This window comes from Watersipora subatra, chromosome 5 (genome assembly GCF_963576615.1).
Source record: "Watersipora subatra chromosome 5, tzWatSuba1.1, whole genome shotgun sequence".
In the NCBI taxonomy this organism is placed as follows: Eukaryota; Metazoa; Bryozoa; class Gymnolaemata; order Cheilostomatida; family Watersiporidae; genus Watersipora; species Watersipora subatra.
Genome location: NC_088712.1, coordinates 17,845,812 through 17,866,447, shown reverse-complemented (window position 1 = coordinate 17,866,447; position 20,636 = coordinate 17,845,812). Strand labels below are relative to the sequence as shown.

The following is a 20,636-nucleotide window of genomic DNA, read 5'->3' as shown; positions in this document are numbered from 1 at the left end:
AAGTCGCAGAAATGAACAGAAAGATTTGCGGTCTTTGCAAATTTTGATCAGAACTACGATGCCATATAACTATATTACAGGAACTCGTTTTTTTAACTATTTAAAAATGGCTCATTCAAAATACTTATTCAAAAAGCAAAGCATATGTGGATAGATTTAAGACAGACGACTTCCGATAATAGTTGATATTTACGGATAATATTGTGAATTTTCTATTCGTGGGAAAATTTCCACCCGCAACAAAAGATGTACACACAAGTTGATTGGTATAATTTTAGAGTTGATGCTGGACATACAAATATGAAACAGACCTTATTGTTATTTCTGCTTCGACCATCTACATGTTGGATAACCATAGCAATGTAGCGTGACGACCAGATGGGGCAAAATGTATAAGAGTGGTAACAAACAGAAATGTTTCATTCTTAGAGTTCAATGTTTAAATAAATGTTTAATTCATAATGAATATAATGTTGTGAACAAATGGTGATGTCAAAATTTGGATGTCACAGCTTGAACTGCAAAATTTGTGTCTCCAAAACTGATTTTTTGTTTTAACATAAAAATCATTTCTGACAAACAATATAGCATGATTATATAGGGGTAAATACATGTCAATGTATTTTTAAAATTTTGTTATTTAAACATTTAAAATTAAACTTGAAATTCACCCAAAAGGTTCAACTTGTAACAAAAACTGAGCCGCTTTAAAATGACATGATAAAATATGAACAAAAATCACGTCTACCATAAAATTAGAGAAAACTGACTAATATATATTTAGTTTATATTCCAAACATTTTAATAAAAGTTAACATGTATACATGCCAAAGACAACATTTTGCCCATGTTTTTTGCCTCTGGCCAGCTTTGTAGGATGTTTGTTACAGGTCTGAAACTGCACCAGTGTGTGTTTCAGCCTGGTTGTTCCAGCGGTAACTTCCAGTTGAAATCGTGACCCATCTTTGAATTGACTAAAGGTATATTTCACGAATGGCTTTAGCGAGTTCTTATATTTTGGTGATATAGACAATAAATGCCCTTATAACGTAAACCTTCATTTACGTAAATGCTACTAAGTGTAAGGAATTTATATAAAATTTCTGCTTCATATTACATTAGAAATTCCATATAACGTAAAGCGTCAAGCCGGTGCAAATTCTCAATTTTGATTTGAATCCCGAAAGTCTCACAGTTAGCCTTGAAAATATCGCGTTCTCTAGACGTACTTGGGAGAGAAACCGAATCTTTTATCCTGACCTCTAACCGTGATTTCGGATGGACAGACAGACAGACAGTGTGCTTGTTATGGTAAAGATATATATTATTTATACTTTACTTTAGACATACACAACATTTTTTTCTTTCCAGTATAGACTTTACTTGCTGTAAATAAAAATCCATTAAAACTGAAATTGAATATGTGTCCCATTGACTGTCTGTAGGATTATCGCGACCACGGATCATAAACCGAGTGAAGGTGATGAGAAAAAAGAGGAAGGTTGTTGACACAAAATAATAATACAACTGTTTGTTTTTATTTTAAAGGGCCAAAGGGGTAAGTTTGGAAAGATTTTGGAACGGATTAGGCAATTTACATGTGTTCTCACGCGCTGTCGAACGCGTAATCTCTATAACGAAAACATTCTCGGAATGGATTATTTGATGTATTGATATCCAAACAAATGATAACACTAGTACTTAAAACTGTGGTGACAAGAAATAAAAAAGAAAAATGACTAGAGAAAGAACGTAACTTGCAACGCTTCTGATAAACGAAAGGGACGGAATATATGCGCATCGATTACCAACTGGGAATTGTTTGCCCTTGACAAATTTAAACGAAAAGGAACTGGTACAAACAGGTTTCTTGGGAATGACAAAACAAAAATAACTCATCCTTTGCGTGATATTATTGAAACAGGATGCTAATGCTGTTGGCAAGCACATGCCTGAGGTTGTCAGTATTGACTCCAAAATTTTCTCCTCAAAAATTGGCAAACATAGTGAAGGCCAACAACTGACAAGTGAGAATAGGATTTGACACACACAGACAGACAGGTGCTATTTTTGCATCAACTTGTTTAAAGATGGAAAATGACAAAAATAAATCATCTAACATGGTAAACGGACCTTGCTGAAAATAGACCACAAAAAATTAATAATCGAAAATAGTAAAAAATAATCAAATAAAAAAAATTAATCAAAACTAATAATCAAAATGCGTAACGATTATAAACTGAATACTTGTCACATAAAACACTTCTAGCCCAGAAAACATAATAAATTTAAGCAAGTAGAAAGACGCAACTGAACACTGTTAAAAACCAGTGCGAAAAATACTTTTTCATTTGACTTTTGGTTGTGTGACTTGGTAACATCCAAGACGTCTTAGGCGCAGCCGCTCAAAGGTGGTAAAGTTATGCGCACTAAATGATGTCAGCAACTCTGCTTTTAGCTCTGTATAGTTCTCCTCATCCCTTGCCAAGTCCTCATACATGGAAAAGACTGCTCACATAGAAATGTAGCAGAAATGTTGTTAAGCTAGAGTTTATCTAACTGATGACTAAAGTCACTGCTGCCCTTCTGTCACGCCGCTATCTTTATAAATATTAACTGGATCTGATAACCTCATAGACATTTTAATGCAGCCAAAATAGCTTGTCACTCCATCACTAAGTTTCCATGACACGGATTTGGAATTATGTGCATGTTGAATTACCGCCCTATATGTGTTTCAATGGAGATTGGAATGTTGAGGATTGAAGCGGGTGCTTTGTTAAAAAAAACCATTTTTATGTGAGCGGTCATAGTGGTACATTCAAAACTGCTCAAATTGAAATAAGAAAAACTGAAGTATGAAAAATGTTTAAAATGGAATAGCTCATGCGGCATTTCCTTGCACATCATTTCCGAGTTTTCGATCGTTCACAAGCATGAACTATTCGATAAAAATATGCCAGTAACAAAACTCACTCAACAAACTTGTGGATCAACCACACCATAGAAACGTAGTGAATATGTATTATTTTTTAACCTTATACAGGCCTACTTTTCCGCCAAACATGAAAAAATCCTCTTCAGAGAGAAAGCAAATTGCAGTTTTGAGAAAATATAAAACGGGACCAGAAATCCAGAAACAACATCCATGCAAGAAAGTTGTTTGAAAGCGAATGTTAGGACAATCGGACAGGCACAATTAAACACCAATACTGTCGTCACAAAGCTTTATGGGTACATATATTATCACGGCCAGAATGCGGCTAATATTCATGTACCTGTCAAAAATAATCGCCAATCAATTCACTGTTTGTACGGAGAAGGAAGCTGGCCAAATAAGGACAATCAAAGACAATGCATTATAATATCTTTGTTTGGCCAACACTCCATAACAGCTATCAAATTTATTGTATTTAGGATGGGCCTGTTGCCCTTTCTCTGCTCATCACGTTTTATGACATGGAAACTGTTATTGCTTTGTTTCCAGCCCTGGTGTATTTTTTAACCTTGCTACCCAAAGTAATGCGTGAAACAAGATGTACGTACCTCTAGTGGCCCTTTTAGCAATTAGGTAATCTGTCTATGAATACCGTACTTTTCGGACTATTAGCCGCTACTTTTTTCTGATGATTTGAGCAATGCGGCTTATATAAGGGTGCGGCTATTATGTGGCTTTTTCTTCCGTTGCTAGGGCACATTAACCGGAATCTCCAGTTAGTGCGCCTCTAGCGGTGAAAGAAAATACGAAACTATGCCTAACGGTACTGTTCCGTTAGGCACTAGATTAAAAAGCGTCGGTTAATACGAAACAGTGCCGTTAGTCACTGTTCCGTCTTAAACAGCAAAGTTGCTGCCGTGTTACAAAGCACCATCCTGAGTTCTGCGGCTTATACAAAGGTGCGGCTTATGTATTGCTTTATTATCGTTTTTTGGAAAATAAAGCAGATGCGGCTTATAGAGGGGTGCGGTTTATAGTCCGAAAAGTATGGTACATTTTTGTACAAGTTCTTTCAATATGCACTACCAAACCATATTAGTCTATATATAAGCTATATTTTATTATCTATCCTGTAATATACATTTACTTATAATAGTTTATAAGGCAAAGCCTTTACTTTACATAATAGTAAAACTTTGATCATATAGCTGTACTTTGACAAAAAAATTTTTTGTAGATACACATTCAGTATTGAAGTAGACGGACATTTTTTTATTTTATTTACAACATAAATAATTCGTTCCAAAAACGTCTACGTTGTAGAGATTTTATTATACAAAGGGTTAAATACATGTGAATAGCCTAATTCCTTCCAAGATCGTTCTTAGCTTAAACCTTTAGCTCCTCATAATTAAAAAAACTGTACCGAGCTTTTTAACTGTGACCAAGTTTTATCTCTTAACAATCAGCAAGTTTTATGAAATTTAACGAGATTACCTAGTGGCTGTTACCTATTGGCCCATCTTGTGCGTGCTGTAACAAGCTCATTGGAGTAATGTCACACTTTCTTCTGTGTCATATTTAGATGCGCGTAAACATGAGCTCGGCCTTATTGAAGACTGAAGTAACCCAATCTACTCATACAAACTGTATAAGAACATGATTTGTATCTGGGGATGAATTAGGACGATGACATGTTTTCAAAGGTCGTAAACCTGAACTTTCACCTGAAATTTTATCAGAACGTATCAGCATTTTTGCTATCATTTGAGATTGTTTTTGTTGTTTGAGGTGATCTGAATGCCCGGATGTTTCTAGATTAAAATTGACAAAACTTGGTTGCAGTTAAAATGCTTAAAAAATGTGCTGAAATAACATCACTAGTTGTTATTGTTGCGATAATTGACATCGGCTATTGCGTTTAAGTTGCAGCATTACGCAATTCTGTCCGTCTCTTTGCAATTATAATCGTCATAGTAGCACTTTCGATTGATCTGAGCATTTTAATTGCAATCAACTTTTATCAATTTTAATCTTGAAACAACCTGGCAGTCAGATCACCTCAAACATCAAAAACAGTCACAAACGGTAAAAAATACCAATACTTTCTGACAAAATCTGTTAAAATTCTGTGTAAGTACATCTTTAAGTATTTACATAGGCTATAGGAATACGCATATATTGAGATGATCATAGATATGTTTACTGGACTGCATAGAGCAAGGTAGCAGGGGTTTAACTACTGCTGATGTACCATGCCCACGAGCAGTATCTCTACATATCAGGGATAGCAAATAGCGTAAAAGCATTTAATAACAGAACGAGTTGTAACTAGTAATTAATATGCTATCTACTAGCAAGAAAATGATGAAATAACGGATTTGTAGTGAGTATAGCGTAGCGTAGGAAGTTGAATCACTCCATAAATAACAACTTACTTTCCTGGAGAGAAATTATATGCGTAGTTGCAGGGGAGATAGACATAAACGGGAGGTGTGTATTTTTAGAGAGCAATTAAGCCGAGCCTGGTTGAGATCCTAGATGGCAAATAGGGATCTACGGGCCCTTATCAACTCCGACACATCCGTACACAAGAGGTGATCGACTGTACTAGTACTATTAGAAAGACAACATCTCATTTCATCTCCTCATTTCCCATGGGCCCATCACAAATCATGTTGCTAAGGTATTGTTTTCGAGATATCAACTTGCCATGTAATGATTAGCCTGGCAATGTGCAAAAAGGACGGTTTGTGTATGACAAGCTATGGCATAGGTTTGACAAACTATAACAAAATCTGACATTAGGAGTTGTCTGCTTGTTTTACTTCTTTACTTAATAGTAAAAGGTCATGTCCGTTTGTATGAAGCCATACTAAGTGTTAGGAAAAAATATTGCCTTACACAGGAGTTGAACTCAGGTATCTAGGATTTGCAGCCAAACATCTATGGCATCAGACCACCTTGCCGTTTCATGAAATAATTCTGCACATACTTAATACACATGATTATGATCTCTCACGATGCATGTACTAGTGATTTTTAGTAATTTAATACTTTTAAGTATTACTAGTACCTGCGTACTAGTAATAATTAAAATTAAAAAGGTGATAATTTTTAATTTTGATCATTTTAAACTAGTACGTCTTCGTGACCTACTTACTAAGATGTGACCTACATTTAGTAAAAAAGTGCTTAAAAACACATGGCTATTTTTGCGAAAACCCGGACATACAACTTGTCGTCCATCGACTGGTTGGCCACACTGACCTCTTACAGACGTTGAATCAGTGGACACCTGTTGCGTCAACACACCCTAGACAGCTGGTCAGATAACATCCTGTCAGCCGCCGTTGACCAAGTTATATTTGTAGCATCATGACATTCGAATCATACACAGCTATGAATCCTATAGCTTTGTTCAGAGAGAAAATGCAACCTAGAAATGCCAGTCAGTAGGCAAGTGATCCGGTTTCATTTGACAGCGAAATCAACTGCCTTTCACGAATTTACTAACACTCAATATTTATGTTATGTCTTCAGGGCATTGGGTGAGCAAGGGCGGCGTCTAATCATGATGGGCTATGAATCACGGGTAGTTAGATAGCCAACCCTATCCTATAAGCAGTTATGATATATGGTTTCAGGCAATGCACGTAACTTGGCAAAGGCTAGTGGTCTCTAAATTGCACCCTAAATGGAACCTCTGGTTTTGAACTCCATAGGTCGTCAAGGGTATGATATGAAGTGTAAACATGTACCTTTATAGATATCATTGAATTGAAATGTTTATGAAAGTTGAAATATGCTGTAATAGGAATAAAGCAACGCAAACATTAGGTAAAAGCTGAAAATGGATATCTCAGTGATCACTTGGCATACCTGGCATGAGGCAGGTTTACAGGACACCGTTCACATATGCAACTTTCATAGGGCGCTTTTAGATTCCCTGCATGCCATTGAGAGGTGCGCAGGATAAAATTTTGAAAAAAAATGGATAGAGATTCATTTAGTCCCGAAAGTTATATTCCATACATCGCATTCAGCGAAAAGAGATCGAAATGGTAATTATTCTCGTTTATAATTTTAATAATTTTCAACATAAACTGAAGCCATTTGTTACATGACGGTACTATACCTGGGTTCGATCAAACCCTAGGGGTTCGGGGAATCAGCCAGAGATCAAGGCACACAAATACTCTCTCAAAGGCAATAACCGAAGTTACACTGATTTTCAAGGTCGTTTTTATGAAAATATATTTAATTTTTTGAGTGTTCATGCATTGTATTGGTTTGGTTCTATGCACACAGCGATGCTAATGCAGTTTATTTGTTGCACAAAGAAAACCTATAGTGTACCTATGTATTGAATGTGAAAAAATCATATATATTTTTCAACAAATAAGGGTTTGGTGAACACATATGATACTGGTAGGGTTCAGCACGGCCAACAAGAATAATAACCAATGGTACAACACAAACAGTCGCTGTCATACCCAAAACATTACAACACTTATAAATATCTAAGGCCACCTACAGATTCCACCCACAGATTTTAAATAAGCATTGCCACAAATACGCTTTTCCAATGCCAACAAACCCATCTAAGTGAGCTGTGTACCATCATGTATTACAAAAAAGGCAAAAACCACCGCATTTCTTTCAAAGCTTGCGTGGGAAGCACAATTGAAAACTGAATACCACATGTTGAGCCTCTATATGCAAGAAAATCCTAAAGCATCCACAAATCAAATCCCTTGAGAAAGTACCGATGTTAGGTTGGTATGTAATTTAAGAATTAAAATGAGCAATTTTATAGCCTGCAAGGTCAACTTTCACTATGTTTCCATGATGCACAGTACTTCGATGCAGCCCCTCCAAAGTCGAGGGGATTGTACATTTACATGCTGCGCAGTAGTTTTCAGCAAATTAGCCAGAGAAGAGAAATTGTATAAATCGAATCGCCGGATGGAGACATCGAATCGATCATGGATACCAAAAGCCAGAAGCGGTCTTTTTATGCTTTTGTCGTCATTATACTTTTATTTACAATACACATTCACAAGGTTTTACCAACCTTAACACAATTTTTACAAAGTAATATACTTTTAATAAGTATTTTTAAGTAATATATTATTTAAATGTTACTTTAGGACTTGCCACCTATTTTTCGAAAAGTGTTGGTATCGATAACAAAGTTCAGGAAAGTAATCACCTCATCATCCTCGTGGGTGCAGACCATAATTTAATTTAAGTGAAGATCGGAAGAATAAAAAAAAAGCGGGATAACTTTTGTACTAGTTTAGGGCCCTCGATGAATCTGCCTCCACAGCAAGAGAGCTATGTGCAATTGCGCATATAAATGACAATTGCGCAGCCACTGCGCAATTGCTGTTTCCTTGCTGCAAATTTGCACTGGCTTCGCACTGATCAGTACGCAGTGATTTCAGTGCGAAGACGATGATTCGGATAACACAACTCCGAAGTACTGCGCATCATGGAAACATTGTGATTGATTCAACACGCCACAGGTCAATGGCTGGCAGTTATCACAAACGTGGTAGTTTTTTGCAGCGATTTTAAACTTTAAACATATGACTTGATTTGAATCTATTAATCACTCATGAAACTGTCTAGTGTAAAAATTCTTCCATTTCAATTTCTGAAGCAGACTTCACTTTCTATTTTTGTGGTATTGTTTATAACTTAATTACGCTGTTGCATGTCTTATCACATGCGGCAATATGAAACTGCTCTGCAATAGATCATAGCGAATGTTATAACAACGTCATCTTGTGATTCATAATCAGCATAGTTCACCCTGTAGAAAAAAAACTCTCAACTTTGTAATTTTTAATACGAATTCACTTTCATAGATAGCAAACCATTGTTCACGGCTAAGTTAAGGATTTCATAACACATCTCTTTATTATTTGAAACCATGGAGTTGACTACAACAAACTCTACATATTTCGTCGTTGCGACCATACAATTTTTGTAACGGCGGTCAGAGCCGTGATAAAATAGTAAATTTCTACAGGGCAGCATTTCTCAAGGCTAACAGAGTGAGCGTGCTTTGTGTTTATACGCTGCCATGTCTCTTTATCTTTCACTCTCAGTGCAATATGTAATAAACCTCCTTTCTTATCTTTGTGTATAGTTATTCATTCTATATTAGCTGGTGTTTGAGATACTAACCACTGCACCCTAATCCACGCATAAATTTAGACTGCCAACTTTTTAAAAAAGTTCCTCTACTAATCGGTTGATTGTAACTAGTAGTTCTGTACTATTTACTAAGTTTTCTCACAGCGATATTGTACTGACACCTGAGTGCACCAGTGCCGAAGACCTACGTTGGGTCGACCAGCGGGTCATGTTTCTAAAAGGCGTTATGGTAGAGCGATGGTTGTGCAACACCTATGCCAAGGTTGTATTTTGAACTATGTACACATACAAGAGCGACGCCATTGGTCGCTAAATGCTGGGTCACACTACATTCAACACCATACGTCGGAGTTATCCTTTTAGCATTCATCATCGACTATGTGCACTATAATCCGATGGCGACGATGAAACGATGCAGATATGTCAGGAAAATTTACAGCTGTCAAACTCTCCCGATAGTTCGCCGAGCATCAACGACCGCCTGTGCAATGTGATAGTGATTCGCTGTCGCGGATAGCGTAATCTATTTATTTCTGTTTATGATAGTCGCTGCGGAACTAGTATGTGGTTCGAGCACGCGGAAACAATGAGGTTCTTTACAGAAAAAAAGAAAAATGAGAGCACTATGCCGGGGAATATTTGCTGAAACAAACACAGATGGTTTATGATAGTGTGACTATTGTTGTCACCGATGATCACCGAAGTATTGTGGCATCAACGATGCCCTCTCGTGCTAAAGAGGGCGCATTGTACTAGTGTTTCGCTTTCAAACAGTTTTACGGAATCACGACAGAGTGAGAACGACACTGCTGTCTTCATGATGGCCTTGAAAGCCTTAAGGGGGGGGGGTCCATACACTATCACTGCATACAAACTTAATAAATGTAACAGACCCAGAACACCAGATAATTTTCAATAGGAAAGCTGAAGGGAAGTTGATTTGGCCCAGTTAGGAGTTTTTATGATGCAACGAAAGACTATCCACTACCCCAGGTTTATGACAAGCATTTTTTAAATTGCAACACACTAGAGTAGCTTGTTGATGCCGGATGCAAGTAAAATTGCAACCAAAATAGCAACAATGAAGGGTAGAAGGTACATGACCCAAATTTGATTGATGGAAGGTCGAAATACTTGATGGACATCAAAATACGGCCATGAACCAACATAGCGCCAGGAAACTTCAATGAAATTCAAAAGATTCACTATATAAATACGTTAATCCTAGAGTATCGATAAGGTTGCGCAAATAGCGGAGTAAATATGGCACACGATTTGCATCTAATCGAAAAAGAATTTTGGGCAATGAAATGTTATAATAAAACTAAAACAAAATATCGGAAATAACTAAATCACACAATATCTCAAATATGCAATACTGTCATGGCCGCCACAATTATCACTTTGATGTTCATAGGGTGAAACCTCCCAAATTTGTTTGAAATGGTTCACCATAAAGTGTCATGAACTAACAGACAAATTTTCAGATTTTAGCCAGATCAATCCCTTAGGAAAGTGATCACATTTCAGCCATGAATGCTGGGTGTTCGGACAAAAAGCTGAGCTGTTTTTGATATTGTATCATCTATAGCATAGCTTTGCTAATATAGGAGACAAGCTAAGCTGCACCAAAAATAGTTAGAGAGATAGACATGGAACTACCTTAAATACAACAGCAAATCATTTTCTGCTAGAACCCTATTAGTATGCATCAAAGACAGCAAATATGAACGAGGTCAAGGTCATTTTTGTGGCAAAAAATCAATAACCTCTAAAGCGAGGTTATCGTCTTATTTGGCTCACACACAGGACGTTTGCTGTAGAGGCAGTGATTCTTTGATAAGTATGGCGCTTAGTAACAAATCTTTTTAGTGGATGATGAAAATTTTTATAGCGCGAATGATTTCAGAAAGCCATCTGGAAATAAAGCATGAGGTTGAATTATAGGGCATCTTTCATGACCAGGAAAAATTGTGCTGATGTTGAAGAGCTGCCAAAGATTTCTTGGGAGTGGAATTCGTGAACAGGTGAAGCCAAAGTGGCAACTGCAGCTACACCTTCCGAGCAAATGACAAGTCATACGTCTACCTTTCTGTGACCTCATGAACAAAAATCTACCCATTCAGTTAAGATTGCTGACCCCCAGCAGTCTTTCTAATAACGTCCTGGATTATTAGATTTGTAGGAGGAAGGAGCCCGCGGCTAAGATATTAATATCAGCCCACTGGAGCGAAACGCTGCAGCTTGACTCCAATGGGTAGTTTCATGCATCTCCGAGTTAAGCCTGGTTCACACAATATCGCAGTATGTTGGAGTTGTCTTTTTGGCGATTATCCATCGACTATGTGCACTGTAACCGATGGCATCGTCCAAGCAACTCAGATAGGTCAGGAATGTTTGCAGCTGCCAAACTTTCCAGATAGCTCGCTGAGCATTCACGACGGCCTATGCAATGTGCACCGCTTCGGCGATAGTGATTGGCCGCCATGGATTACTTCTATATTTGCTTTCTTGACAGTTACTGCGGGATTATTGTTTAATCATTTCCGTAACCACATGGTATAATGAAAACGCTATACCACAGACTATTACTGATGTGAACGCAGAAGAGTTTGTGATAGTGTAAACATTGTTATCACAGACGATCACCAAAGTATTTTGTGATTAACACTGACATACGACGATATTATAGTATGAGCCAGCCTTTAGTGCAAAAGAGTCCAACTCGAACACATCTATCTTATCCATGCATATTTTAAATTAATTTGCTAAGGCGGATAGAATAGTAATGAGGCATTCTGAATTGAAGCGCTACACCAGCCCAGCGTAAAGGAAATGCAGAAAACCTGTCAACACGGTTGGATCTGCCTTTGTCCCCAATAGAACCTCGCAATAGATATTTCCGTTTTGTAATTAAAAAACATACCAGCTAGTCGCATTCTTATTAGTAACTAGCCGTTGAAGCATTAAAAAAAAACAAGATTGACTCATGAGTGATCCATTTATTAGAGGAATATAGATCTCTGGCTATTTCAGACATTTTATTAAGGGTGCTTTTGGCTTCCCTGTTCATAGGACGTACGTCATCCATCTACAGACAAGTCATTAAGACAGTAATTGCGTACCATCACAGCTTTACGAAAAACATCCAAGTTTTTTGCGTAATTGAGATATTGGCATATGATAATCAAGTCAGGTTCATGGACATCAAATAAAGTGCATCGGTGGTAACTAGGGATGGCATTTGTAGTTTGGAAAGGTGTGGTTGACTATCATTGGAGTTGTCCCACCAATAGCGATCAAATTATCAATGAGCAGACAGAGCTCACCGATAGTTATCGCGTGACTAGGCAGCTGGTAAAACTATCATATTATTGAGTTACCTGACAAGAAAAAACTTCACTAGCCAGATGACCACACGTGCCTGAAAAGATCAATGATTGTGGGAAGGGATAGGAAAAGCTGCAAAAAAAATCTGCGGAAAAAAAAAAAAAAATATCTGCAAAATTACCGGGTTATATTCTTTTTTTATTATTCGATAACGATATATGAGTTTCAGATGTTATGATTGGCTAAAAATAGGCAACATATTCATATTGAAAAGACAACTACCGACTATCGCAGTGGACTATCGAGCTATCGTGCAACCCTGGTGGTAACGCACTAGAAAAAGACGATCTAAGATCTAGTACCCTGTAATAGACCAGCAAGTTTGTCAATAAAGCGCAGAAAATACATACACGCACAATAATTCTATTACAATTGAAAGTCAATACTTAGCGTCAATGGTAGCGCGCCGGCAGTCAAGACACTTGACGTGAGTTCGAATTGCATTAGATGCAATACTTTCTCCAACTTTCAACCATAGCAATGGACGGAGAGTCACGCACGGTTCTTATTATAGCAAAGATTTTCAAGTTTTAGTTTAACATAGAAAAAACATATTTGGTATCTGCCAAAAAGTTTTTTTGGATTTGTTTGCTGGATAATTAGTTTAGCATGTTGGTCGAATATTACTGAAATTAGCATGTAGAGAACAACCACATATTTATTGATTTGAATGCTTATCAGATGCTTATCATGCACCTCAGCCTGTAAAGATGTTTTTTGCTACAATATTTTGTGACTACATAAGAACTCAAAAAATCAAAACAGACTAAAAACTGCTAGCTTTAGACTGAAGGAAAGTTTGAGATACGACTGCCTTATGCAGTACGGGGAAGTGGCCCTATCGGGAAGCTTCAACTTGGCACATGCAGATGTTGATACATATTTATCTCGCCAACATACCAACAAATAATAGGAAAAACTGTGAAAATCTTTACTGTTATAAACACAAACATGATTAATAATTTGGTACATTCTGGCACGCGGTCCAAGATTACTCACTGGGCAACGCTGAGATGTTATGTTGTAAACTATCTTATCTTGGCAATAACATTGATTAAATTAAAATGGTTGAATATATATGTAAATAGGCAGGAATGAAACAGGTGGTCATTAATCACATGGACCTTTGAGAGATGATTGCCTCCGCAAACGCTAGGGCTTGTTGGAATTGCTGATGAACAATTTAGTAGAGAGGTAATCTGTCATCAGTAAAAAAGTTTCAAGTCCTCCTAAACTTTTATCTCTCCGCCTATAAATCAAGGCGAGACTGGATCCTTCAACCACTCTTGATTTCTTCTCATGGATTTGTAAAAGCTTTATATTGATAATTCCTATCTTGCCATTGCGTCGCGATGTCTTTACTAGCCAGTGTAAACGCTATGTTTCCATATTTGTGATGTCATCCAAACTTCACACGCACATGCTCCGTGCTTTACGCCAGATCGCCAAAAACTTTGAAACTCTATGTGCTCCATGAGAACCAGCCTCCTAATGACGAGCATACACAAATTTTAGTAGAGTTTATCAGAAAGTATTTTTCTATCATTTGCAATTGTTTTTAAAGTTTGAGATGGTCTGATTGTCAGGATGTGTTTAGATTAACCCTTTGGCAGGGGAAACGACCAAAATGTCGTTTACTGATTGCGTGGGGAAACGACATTTATGTCCCTTAGGTAGACGTTTATAAAACTGTCGCCTAGTAACGTTAAACAAAGGATATGAACACTAGTAAGTTTTAAATATCATCAACAAGATATCGGTCGATGATTTACAATATGAAACGATTATCTGAGAGGCTGAAAGCTAAAATTTGTGCTAAAAGCTAAACAAATTGCGCATCCTTGGAAAAGAATAAAAGTTGGAAAAATCAGTCAACATCGGCTCAACTTTCAAAACGGTAAAATAAAAGATTATTTGATCCTGCGATCGCTAGTGATTTTTTGTCTGATCAGAATAAAATAATTCAAATGATAGAGGTGATGTAAACTATTTGGACTTTTAATATACTTGAAATATACAGAGAAAAACAATCGTTATGGTGGCTCGCACGGCTACGTTATAGCGTTTTACTCTACCGAAAAAAATGCTTCCAAGCATTTCATACAGGGACAATTGCACATGGTTGTATTTTTTTTTAGTAGTAGGTATATAAATGAATGTTTCTGTACAAAAATTTGTGTTCATAGAAATAAATTTAAGATTTGAGCTATGCATGTTCATACAATATCGATTTTATTGAATTTTCGAAAATAAATTACACGAGTTTCGGATGTTTTTGAGGGCTTTAACCCGGTCAAAGGGTTAACAACAACAAAGCCTGATCTCGATTAAAACGGAGAGATCGAGCAAAAAGCGATTATGACATCAATAGCTGCAAACAGACCAACAGAATAAACAAATCATAAGCAAACAGAATAAAGATGTATAACACTACAACTTTATCAGAATGTATCGGTATTTCAACTACATGTATATAACTTATATAATTTTAACCGGTATTAACTATAGCAACGATAGCCATTAGTGATGTCATTTCATGTATTTTTTTCAAACATTTTAACTGAGATCAAGTTTTGTCGATTTTTGTCTTAAAATATCCTGGCAGTCAGATCTTCTCAAACATCAAAAACCATCGGAAATGATAGAAAAATATCGACTTTCTGATGGAATCTACTAAATTCTGTGCAAGTTCATCTTTAACACCCATCAGATGAGAAACTCAAGAATGCGGCCCTCGCATGCATCAAGGACATTCGCACTCAATGAATAGGTTCATGGATTGCTGATGTGAAAGCGGTGTAGCGATTTGTGTTGAAAATCTACATGCCTACTGCAGGCTATCTGATTGAAGATGAAAGACATCCTGGCCAACGCCGATCTTAATGCTATAGTTATATAGAATGAGAGGTCTTGTTACATAAAGAATGGCAAAGAATGCAAGTGCTAAAATATTGAGACCACCTTTAAGGTGGTCTCAATATTTTAGCTTATATTAAAGCTACAATAAAAATAAAAAATTTTTTTTTTAGAAATTAACTTATATTAAAGGAAATATAAACCAAACACACTGATGAACCGACAGCGTCGGTGAACTATGGAGTAGCCTAATCCGATGAATTTTATATTTACACCTACTGCTTTGTCATGATTGGATAGCTAATTGCTCGCAAGTTCACTAAAAATTAAAAACCAAAATTCTCAAAAAATAGCCCAATTTATAACACAAACAGTTAAACTTTACGCCGTAAGAATCAATACACTTAAAACTTCTAACAAAACTTGATGACTTGTTGGTAAGACTTGTTGTTCGGGAAAGGTTATTGATGATGCACGCTTTTTTAGTTAGTCACAAGCTGCACGTGCTTGGGACTTACATAATGAATGGTTGGACATATTGGGTAGTTGTAATTCTCAAGGGAACGCATATCCGGTCAATCAAGCACATTATTCCGATATCTACCAAATCATGTTCTAATCTCAAGGGATATCTGCCAATAGCTCTATGTCACAGATAGAACACAAAAGATATGGAACTCAAGGTCACAGATACAACACAAAAGATATGGAAAATATGTCAATATCAACTCCTAAAGAATGAATAGATAAGGTTAGCTTGAATGAGAAGTGAAACACTTTTTACCCTTCGGCCACTATGTTTCTACGACGCGCCAATTTGAGCCGATCCGCAAATTAACCGCATCATGGAAATGACATAAATCTGCCAGCTAAGAAAGTTTTGCGATTCGCAAAACTTTATCAAATCTATCATGCTTGCGAATTATGGAAACAACAATTGCGAATGAAGCGCATTAAAATACCACACCGGCTATTCAATTTTAAACATTTTCAATACATTGTATCGAAAATGTTTAAAATGTCCGTTCATCCGTGCGTTTAAAATGTTTAGGATGTCCGTTCATCCTTTCTCGATCGAGTTTCACGTGTTTGCGTCGCTAACTACACTAAAACTAAAAAATGGTTTTAAAAGATAGGTGACACCTTGAAAAAAATTCAAAAAATAGCAAAGCTTGAAAAACAAATGGTTTACGGCTGTATTAAACACGAATAACATCAAGGTAGGGCAGTTACTCAAACCCTAATGGATGATACTTTAACAGAAATCATAAAACCAAAAGATTTTGCCAAAATACACCACATTTGAAAAACATAGCTAACCGATTGGAATCTGTACTAAAGGTGAATAAGAACTAGGTTTATCACTATGCTTCTATTATGCTCATCATGCGAATTTGGAGTTGTGCCCAAGTTGCGTTACCGTGCGAATTACGTGATGGACATTCGCATGATGTGGATTGACTCCGGTGTGTTGTTGAAAAAGGTAAGGACCCGTAGTTAATAATTTTTCATAAGTCATAAGTTAATAAGTAGTGAAACTCGACCGAGAAAGAATGAATGGATGTATTGAAAATGTTTAAAATGGAATAGCTGATGCAATATTTTAAGTGTCATTCGCAAGCATTATGGATTCGATAGTTTTGCAAATCGCACAACTCGCCTAGCTTGCGGATTTATGCCATTTCCTTGATGCTGTTACCTTGCGAATTGGCTCAAATTTTTGCATCATGCGTGGCATGGAAACATTGTGGCTGACACCCTAATCGAATGAAAATCACAATGAAATGGAGGTCAAAAGTTTACCAATGAAGCAGACTATTACGAAGGGAGAAAAAGCGACAAGCCAAACAAGTAGCTACTTGAGTGAGGTGAGATCATTGATTTTTTTATTTCCATGTTTATCCGATTAGACTGAGAAAGAGACTAGAGTATCGGAGTACGTCAGTAGAGAACCGCCTTTTCTAATCTTACTTTATCATTACTTACTGTTGAGGTCTCTTTAACAATGAACTTACGTAAAATATTAGCAGGTTTATCAGAAGGTATACGTAGGTATTTATCATTTGCAATTGTTTTTGACGTTTGAGGTGATCTGACTGCTAGGATGTTTCAAGATTAAAATCGATAAAAGTTGATTGCAATTAAAATGCTCAGATCAATCGAAAGTGCGACTATGACGATTATATTTGCAAAGAGACGGACAGAATTGCGTAATGCTGCAACTTGAACGCAATAGCTGATATCAATTATCGCAACGATAGCAACTTGTGACGTCATTTTGACACTTGTATCTCGTCTGAACATTTTAACCGTGACCAAGTTTTAACAGTTATAATCTTGAATCCTGGCAGGCAAATCACTACAAACAACAAAAAACAGGAAAATGCTGATACATTCGGATGAAATCGTCTAGGATTTTGTGAAAGTTCATCTTTAAAGCCTTTGAAAACATGTCATCGTCCTAATTCATCCCTAGATACAAATCATGTTCTTATACAGTTTGTATGAGTAGATTGGGTTACTTCAGTCTTCAATAGGGCCGAGCTCATGTTTACGCGCATCTAAATATGACAGAAGAAAGCGTGACATTACTCCAATGAGCTTGTTACAGCACCCACAAGATGGGCCAATAGATAACAACCACTAGGTAATCTTGTTGCCTATTAGATGAAATGCGTTGGACTTGTTTACCAATATCGCTTGCTCTACTGACCTCCTTTGAGTCAGCCTCAGGCATATGAAATGACCTCTAACACACCGCTGTTATAGCACGTGAGCTTTGCACAACGACCAGGAAAATATGTCTTGTTGCCGCAACAGCACATAACAGCCTGCAGTGAAGTTGATAGTTCTACTTTCCAAGTCTAGCGATGGATTGAATGAACTGAATGAACGGTGCTTATTTTCAGTGGTAGAGTTGGATTTTTAATTTTTCTTGATTTCGCTAAATTACCTAAAAGAATCTGGGAAATCTGCTATTTATAAAGCTGCTAAACCTAAATTTAGTACTTAGTTATAAAAATCCACGAGGAAAAATCATTAATGAAGTCTGTATTATGGTTAGTAGCGAACTTGCAAGTGCTTCTTCTTAAAACACTGCCCTAAGTCAATATTTAAGTCACATTTTCGTAATAATGCCATTAAACAGGATGAATTTAACACCTTCCGAAAGACCTCCATGATAAGTGAAATCTGCGAAACATAAACTTTTAAAAGTACATGTACGAGTCTAAATTTAATGCCAAAACATTTAAACTGCTTTTCAAACTTTTGTAATTATTGCATTTATTTCCTATGTAATAAGGAAGTAAATTGAAGTTATCTTGATTGACTGTCAGTTTATATATCAACTTCAGTCCCAGTATTTTAAGCCTGGTTCACACTACATCGGCGAATATCGGAGTTGTCCTTTCGGTATTAATCGTCGATTATGTGCATCGGAGATTGATAGCATCGACGGAGCAACTCGAATACGCCTAAAAAAGTTTGCAACTGTCAAACTTTCCTCATCTTTTGCCGAACATCGATGACAGCCTGTTCAATGTGAACCATTTCAACGATAGTAATTTGCTGACGCAGATAGCGTGATTTATTTATTTTTGTTTATGATAGTTGATACGGAACTAGTAATTGATTTGAGCACGCATAAACGAACAAGTTTTTTGGCGAGGAAATCACAAAGAAAAATGAGAACAGTACGTCACGGAGTATTTGCTGATGCAAACGCGGATGGGTTTGTAAAGGGTGAAAATTGCTATCATTGACGATCACCGAAGTATTGTGGAATCAACACCGAGATACAACGTTAAGTCAGAGAATGCACAAATGTAGTACAGGCGTAGTTCGGACTTTATCTGGTCTGTATATTCGTACTTGTGATTAACTGGATTCGTTGTGTGAAGAAAATTACATTTTTTAAAAATTTCTATGTATATATAGCCTACTCGAGTATTTTAAACTTTCAATTAATTTTCTTTATATTTTAAGTTTTTGGCAAACAGTTTTTTACTGCAAAATACCGAAACTTCAAAAGTTAAGCGGCGCAGTAGCAGGGGATTACTGTACAATATACTAATCACATTCAAGAGTGAAAACACCAGATAAATAAAACTGGAAATGCTTCTGATCACTATAATATATATCACTGATCACTTAATATACATGAAGCAACAGCTGAAGTCTTCAATCATTTTGTGAGCTTTGGTAGATGTATGTTAGAATCATTTTTTAAGATGTTGCAACATCAATATGGCAAACTGCAGAGGACTTATTGACATAATGCAGAAAACAACATGATACCTGCACAAGATAACATGACACCTGCAGACGCAATATGGCATATTGGGGAAGATCAATTGACATAACACAGTATAGCAGAGTAGAGGATAAAATGACATGAAAATGAGAATATATTACAGGTGCAAAAGACAATAGGGCCCATTGAAACATCACCATTATCTACCAAACACAAAGAGTACGCCATTTGTAATCATGAGCAAGGATTATCAATAAAATCTATCACATATTGACCGACAAATTTTAACTGAAAAATCATCTGCCTCCCCTCACCAACAGCAGACAGGAAGTAGAATATTTCAAACTGTTACCTGATGATACCAAGGATAAGTTGACAGAGTTATTGCTGGCCACCCAAAAACCATCGATAGTCCTGGAGGAGCATGTGTAGTCTCCAGCGTCTGACTCTGTCAAGTTGCTGACCAAAAGGACGCCACGTGACAGCACTTCAAACCTGCATTTATTCGCGTAAAGGTTAGGTTCTACTATGACCTATTTCATATTTGTGCCTCACTTTCACTAGAAGAACCTCAGCGAAGTTTGGCCTATGATATGGAGGTATTTCTTGCTAAGCCACAAAATATATAACTCGTTTGTCTCAGAAAGTTTTTATAACAGCTGGAGTATATCGTTCATTTTGTCGGAACGCCTTAATAACAGCTCACCTTAGTACCTATATAAAACATTGATCACGAATCACAGAGTAAACAGATTCTACCAAAAATTTGCCATAATTAATTAAGAATAATGGGTTATCATTCGGCAAAAAAAAACCAATCAGCTAGCTTCAATTTTACTTAGAATTCTCAGCATGATATCCAATTTGCAAAATTTTTTATTTTCAGTTTAGGATGGATAAAAACAAAAACTGTACAGAGTGACCTAAATGTATTTCTGTTAGAGAAACTTTAACATTAAGCCTCAGATATTTCTGGAAACTATTTTTTATATTGGAGCCCGCGTTTTGGTCAAACTGCAAAAATGATAG

The 20,636-nt window shown here is 36.7% G+C and overlaps 1 protein-coding gene across 2 annotated transcripts in view; it reads right to left on the bottom strand.

Annotated features, from left to right (window-relative positions):
* The window catches only part of LOC137396125 (netrin receptor DCC-like), an 81,895-nt gene that overhangs the window by 35,452 nt on the left and 25,807 nt on the right, over positions 1-20,636 (bottom strand). For both annotated transcript variants that reach the window (XM_068082282.1, XM_068082283.1), the window contains one exon: positions 19,960-20,102. In XM_068082282.1, the coding sequence (XP_067938383.1) occupies positions 19,960-20,102 (143 nt within the window). The remainder of the gene's footprint in view (positions 1-19,959; positions 20,103-20,636) is intronic.